The sequence below is a fragment of the Haliaeetus leucocephalus genome, unplaced genomic scaffold, assembly GCF_000737465.1.
Source record: "Haliaeetus leucocephalus isolate CR32 unplaced genomic scaffold, Haliaeetus_leucocephalus-4.0 Scaffold1000, whole genome shotgun sequence".
Taxonomy (NCBI): domain Eukaryota; kingdom Metazoa; phylum Chordata; class Aves; order Accipitriformes; family Accipitridae; genus Haliaeetus; species Haliaeetus leucocephalus.
In genome coordinates, this window is record NW_010973436.1 from 2,948,711 (window position 1) to 2,955,251 (window position 6,541).

General features: G+C 59.5%; 1 protein-coding gene across 1 annotated transcript; it reads right to left on the reverse strand.

Moving 5' to 3' along the window:
* Positions 1-1,639: 1,639 nt before the first annotated feature.
* Positions 1,640-5,711, reverse strand: PACSIN1 (protein kinase C and casein kinase substrate in neurons 1). The gene is made up of 9 exons (XM_010584671.1): positions 5,579-5,711; positions 5,029-5,185; positions 4,648-4,883; positions 4,336-4,491; positions 3,811-3,986; positions 3,367-3,487; positions 3,159-3,283; positions 2,650-2,843; positions 1,640-2,294 (listed from the first exon to the last, which is right to left on the reverse strand). Exons 1-9 carry the CDS (start codon positions 5,639-5,641, stop codon positions 2,185-2,187), a joined length of 1,338 nt encoding a protein of 445 aa, XP_010582973.1. The 5' UTR covers positions 5,642-5,711; the 3' UTR covers positions 1,640-2,184.
* Between the last annotated feature and the right edge of the window lie 830 nt (positions 5,712-6,541).

Sequence of the window (6,541 nt, forward strand, 5' to 3'; positions counted from 1 at the left end):
TGAGGCTCATAGGCAGCCTGGGGGGCACTATTCCCTCTGCCAGCATCAACTCGCCCCGTCGGGATTTCCCCATCTGCCCCTGCCCGGGGTACTGGGGAGCACTGGGTTGGGGGCTGCTGCTTTTGCTGGCACTGGGAATGGCCCCCAAAACTGCTTTATCTTGAATCCTCCCATGGGCTTCACAAGGCTTTGCCTGGCAGGTTGACAAGGGGGTCCCCAAAGTCAGTGGCTGCTCCCCCCCTCCCACAGCCCCTTTGTCCCCCAGGACCCCAGCAATGCAGCTGAGCCCCCCATCCCACTGCACCCCAAAGTCTCAGAGTGGAGGCATCCCTACTTTGGGGGTGCAACAGCTGCGACTGTGGCTCCTCAGGGTGTCGGGGGGCTCAAGCACCCGCCCCGGGCAGTGGGGTCCGTAACCCCAACAGCCACCTCCATGGGGGAGTGAGACCGGCGCACAGAGGCAAACGAGGACCCAGACCCGAAGGACGCTTACAGAGCTCGGTTATTTTCGCTTGCTGCTTTTTGTTGTTGTATCCACGGTAATACAATCACGATATATATATATATATATATTATATATATACTTCTTAAATTACACAATCAATGTACAAAAAACCAGGGTGCATTGCTGAGACAGGTGGTTGGTTGGGTTTTTTCTGACTTTTTTGTGGTTTTTTTCCTGTTTGCGTACTTGGCAGGGGACGCGGGGCCGGGTGGTACTCGCCCACCATGCCCGGCACATGGTGCATCTCCTGCCTCCGCGAGAACACTTGAGCCCTGGGGCCAAAAAATTCACGAACCCACAGAGGGAGCAGGAGACAAGCGGGAGGGGCGTGCAGGAATATGATGGCATCGATGCTGCTGAGGGTGATGGTATGGAAAAAAATGAGAGATGACCTGTAGGGAAGAGCTTGGGATGGCAAATGTGCCCGGGGCAGAGGGGTTGGGGTCACCATGTTGGGTGGCAGCACCCATGGGTGCTGAGGGGGTCCTGTCCACGCTGTGGCCGGTTGCAGACCCCAAGTGCAGGAAGGGTAGAGCCCCTTGGAGAAAAGCAGAAGGCAGAACCTGTGGCTGTTCCCCTGCTTTGGTGCAACTTGTTCTTCGCCGTCTTTGCCAGGCAGCTGCTTTGCTACCCAGGCTGGGGTCTGCTGCCTGCACCGAGCCTTCCTCATCCTCCGGCTGGCTGCAGCTCCTGCCGGCAACGTGCAAAGCTGGAAGTTGCTTATCCCCCACCCCTGCTCTGCTCCTGCCTCTCTTCAGGAAGGCAGTTGGATGGGGACTGTCCCCAGCAGCATCCAAACTGGTCCCCGCTATCCCAGGCTGGGCGTGAAGGTGCTTCCAGTGGCATCGGGCTGGGGTGGGTCCTTCTCCAAACAGCATTTTAGGGCCATCTCACCCTGGATGTGGTGTGCGCTGGATAACTGCCCTCGTGAAGGGCGATGCTGCTCCCTGTAGCACATCCGGACCATCAGCTCGGGAACCTCCACCCACACCAGACATGTTGACAGCCCAGTCGTGAGGAGGAGGAGGAGGAAGCTGAGGAGCTCCATAGTAGGGCTGGTCCCACCTTGCCTGGGTATCAATCTGCCACCAGCCCTGCCCATGAGCACGGACATGCCCACGGATGGGGCCAGGTGGCTGCGGGGCAGGAGGGGACGTTCATCTCCTTCCTTCGGGGAGGGAGGATGAACCGGGGAGAACAATGCGGAAACACCAAAAAAAAATGGAGTCAGACTCCAATCCCTCTCGCTTTTTGGGGGGTGAATTTGATTGGTCCCAGGAGCTTCAGCGCCATGCATTTTGGAACAGTTCCAGCCAATCAGAAGGCGGCTCATGATTTCAGTATCTTTAAAAACCAACCAATCAGGAGCTCTCACTGGTTGGGCTTTAAGATCTTGAGGTATCAGCTTTTCGCTCAGAAAAAAAATCAACTAACGTAGACGAACGGACAACGTCATCTTTCGCTTCACGTTATCTTAGAAGAAGAAGAAAGCGACTATGCAAAATACTCTTCAGAGACAACTCTTAAAAAAATAAAAGCTTGGTCGGAAAATATGTCTGAATCTCTAACTGTGAGGAGTGAAGGACCAGACGGCAAAATGGCTGGTTGGCTGGTGGAGAGATGGAGACAACGGAGGGTGGATTTATCTGCTGACGGCGACGAGGAGCACACCACAAGACTTAGATTGCCTCCACGTAGTTGGCGGGGTAGAGACCTAGCTGCCCGTTGTCCAAGCGCCCTTTGCACCATCCTTGCTCATCTTCTTCACCAAGTTTGGTTAGTTCATCACCTGGAGAGGAAGGCAGAAAGGGGAGATATCATTGCAGCTGTTGGAGCTTCTTCTGCCACCCTGTTTCTCCCCTGGCTGGAGCTGCTGGGGTTTTCTAGGACTGATCCTGAGCATGCCGGTTTGTAGGGTAGAAAGGCAAGGGGTCACCCATGAGACCTCATGTGCCCTGTCCCACCATCTGTCTGGTCCCAGCTGGGTCTGGGCTCAGCTTGTGCCTTCCCCTTTCTGCCAGTTCAACTTTTTGAAGGGCTGGGATAACTCAGAAATTATTTGAGGGATTTCACACCAAAATGTGGGGGACCCGCAGCTCCGGCAGACGAGCCCCAGCCGACCTGGCACCAGTGATGGACGGTACCTGCTTTGAAGCTGAGCTCATCCTGCTCCTGCCCATCGTAATCATACAGAGCCCGCACCCGCACGCCCTTCCCCGCCGACTCCTCGTCGAAGGGGTTGGTGCCGCCGTTGGCCTCGCTGGTGTTGAAGGAATTGCTGCCTTCGTCATCGGACCACTCGGCACTGTAGGTCTGCCCACGGTCGTGGCTGCTCACACTGGGGTGGGGGAGAAAGGGGGAGAGGGGCCGTCAGAGCGGGCAGGAGGATGGTGGGGTGGGCAGGCACCGTGTGCTGCCGGCATCTGGGAGGATGCTGCAGCTTCCCCAAGGTTACAGGGGAGTGGGGGCTGCAGTGAGCAGGACTCCCAGCTAATGACATGTCCAACAAGTCATGGAGGGAGGACAGAGAAGAGTGGCGGCTGTCACCGAGGACATCCCGCGTCGCCTTGCGTGTCCCCACAGCACTGGCAACGTTTGCACGGGCAAACGCCATGCCTTTCCCATGGCATGTCCCCTCCCTGCTGGCCCTCACCTCCCACGCTCGCCCGCCGGTGCCCCCGTCTCGCCCGTGCTGCTGGCGTTGGTCAGGGTCACTCCCTCGCCCTTCTTCTGCTTCTCCTTCCGCGTTATCGTGTGCGTCAAGTCTGGGTTCCACTCCTGCAAGCACAGAACAACCGGCGCCTGAGCGCCCGGCTGCCCTGCTTGGCTGCCTGCACCCCAACTGGGATGCCCAGCCTCACCTCGAACTGGGGCCAGTTCATGGGCATCCCGGGGCCACTGGTGCTGCGGAACCACCGGAGATCCTCCTGCGCATCTGAGAGGCGGATGGTCTGCTCCAGCTCTCGATAGACGTTGGCGTAGCTGCGAGGAGAGACGTGGGTCAGGGTGCTGCAGGCGGGGGTGGACCCCAGTGGGGTGCCCCAGGGATGGGGTGGGATGGGGACATGCCTAGGTCGTGTCACCTCCTACAAGGCACTGGGGGACATCAGACTCCCACACAACCCTCGGGCCGCTCTGGTACCTCTTAGTGACCATCACGTTGGCCAGAAACCCCTCCGCCTTGTATTGAGGGAATGGGTTGTCCTGGAAGCACTCGGTCCCTCCAGGGCTTGGTTTGCTTTCCAGGCAGCACAAGGAGACCTTGTGTAGGTACTTTCTGCCCAGCCAGCGCAGGAGGCACCTACCTGCTGCTCTCGGCCAGGTTCAGGTGCCTCTTGATGTCCAGGAGCACTTCCTTGAGGAAGCTGAGCCTCTTCTCCTCAAACTGCTGGCACTGCTCAAAGACCTGCTCCATGCTCTCAATGTACTGCGGGGTGCACTTGTTCAGCTCGTCCAGCACCTTCTCGTACTTCTCCTGAGTCTGTGAAGGTGTGGGAGGGTACCTTGGTTATACCTCAAGCACCTCAGAGGCCCTTTTTGGGTACTGAGAGGTTATGGTTTGTGGGTCACCATGCTGGGGAGCCCAGACTGAGGCAAGAGCCTCTATGGGTGAAATCAGTCTGGTTGCCAGAGAAATTTTGCCCCAGTAAAAGGGGTAAATCTTTGTCCTGCTCACACTCCTCAGCACTGCCTGCAAGTCCTCACCCTTCTACAGGAGCATAGGGATGGGAAAACGGGAATGAATGGATGGGAAAGGGGTGTGGTGGCCATTTCCACTGGTTTTCCCTGCCTGATGACTTGTGAGCCTGGAGCAGGGCAGCGGCTCGCACCTTTTGCACATCTTGCTTGCACTTTTCCACTTTGTCCTGGAGCTTCTTCTGCTGCTCAGGGGTATTGGACTGCTCTGCCTTGCTGTTGGCTTCCCGGGTCATCGCCAGCTTCTCTTCCTTGCATGCCAGGTGGTAGGCTTTCTTGGCTGTCTCCAGCTGCAGAGAGGAGAAAGAAAAGACATCAGAGTAGCAGTCACAGCATCCCTCTGCCTGCGGGGAGGTGCCATCCAGCTCTCCCAGCCTGGACCGGGCACCCAGAGCTGGAGCTGGGAGATGGCACGGGTGCCCCAGGGCACGCTGCGCTTCTCTCACCTCCTTGAGCTTCTTGGCCCAGGGCTTCTGGGCTTTCCGGAATCCATCCTCAGCCTCCTTGGCCTCCTTGAAGCCTCCCATGATCTGCTTGTGGTAGGCATCCTTCTGCCAGTTCTTGACCTTCTCGAAGTCGTCATTCAGCAGGCTGTTCTTCACCTCCTGGTGCAGCTCGCTCACCTTGTCCGCCTCTGTCATGATGGCACCCCATGCCTTCTCCAGGCTGCCGTACTGGGGACCTGGGGGGCAGAGGGGACAGCTGAGTGTCATTCCACAGCCCTTACCCCCTCCACCTCTACCAGATGAAGCTGTGATGGTGCACGGGGACCCATGGGACCCAGGTGTCCTGGGGGGGGTGGACTCCCCCTGAGGAAGCCACAGTACCTTTCTCAATGAGCTGCCTCCACCGCTTGGACCAGTCAGTGAGCTGCTGGGCGTAGGACTTCTCAATCTTGGCCCGCTCGTGCACGCAGTTCATGAGGTCATTGCAGAGCCGGTGCCCGTCGTCAATCCGCTTCACCGTGCGCTTGTAGTTCCCCACCTGGGAGGAGGATGGGGATGGGGATGGGGATGGGGATGGGACAAGGACAGGCAGGCATGGGAGCTGTGGCCAGGCTGCCTGGCTCAGCCCCAGCTGGGGATGGGGGAGGCACTGGGCACTTTGGGGGTGCAGGTATGGAACTGTTGCTTTGGGGCTGCTCAAACCCCACTCCTTTCGGTCCCCTCCATCACTCTGTGCCCCTCGGGGTCAGCCAAGTTGGAGACCTCCAACAGAGCTGGCTCGAACACTGGAGCCACCGCAGCAGGGATGCCCAAAGGCAGGGCTTGCTGCAGGAGGGGAGGGCAGCGCTGTCCCCCCCCAGCCCAGGGGACACCCTGGGATGCAGTGACGGTGGTGGGGGCTCCACGGGAGGAGAGCGTGGCCAGGACTCACCTCCCAGAAGCTGTCGGTTGTTTCCTCCGCAGCCGCTGCTGACTCGTCGTAGGAACCCGACATGGCTCCCGGCGCTGCCTTGGGCGTCAGTGCGGGCACTGGGTGACTCTCGGGCAAACACCAGCCTCATGCACTGAGGGGAGAAGAGGGGGGAGTCATGGCGGGGGGGGTGAGCAGGGGACCCCCATCCCTCCTGCCCGCAGCACCGCAGGACAAGCATCCATCTGCAGAGGACGGGGATGGGGATGATGCCCATTCCAGCTCTGGACCCACAGACCCTTCCAGTGCCTGCCACGCGCCACTTGCTGGGTGCCATCCAAACCCCCCAAAGCTGGCTGTGCTGGGAGAGAGAATCGGGGGGAGCAGCACGGCGGGGAGCTCACCGGCCAGGGGCCTGGCTCGGCACCACGCGACCCTGGGGAGCCACGGCGTGGGGCGAGAGGCCGTGGCAGGGCCAGGGCGGGGGGGATGCACTGCCCAAAGAAATTCTCGACCCAATATTCCACCCTAATCCGTCCTGATCTTCAGAAAAACGGCATCCCCGGAGCGTCACGTGGCCCCGCTGCATGGCTTAACCCTTTGCCGCTTTGCCGAGAGCTGCAGCTGGGGATGGGGATGGGGGCTGGTGGGTGGCATTGGATGGGGATGGAGAGGGGACCGCGGTGGCCGTGAGCATCCTCATCATCCCCATCCTGCCCCAGATCCGGACAGTTCTTACACAGGAAAGCGCTGGGCCTGTCCCACATGGCATCTGCCCCAGCATAGGGACAAAGTGGCCATGAACTGCCCCAGTTTCCTCTTGCCACATCCCCAAAAGGGCTGTGGGAGTGGGATGTGGCTGTGGTCCCTGTGCACCATCACTTCACCCGGGAGATGGAGCAGGCAGCAGGAGACCTGCATCCCACCCTGCACCTGGGAGAGGGTGATGGGGTGGGAAGGCAGGGCTGGGGGGTGCGGCGTCCT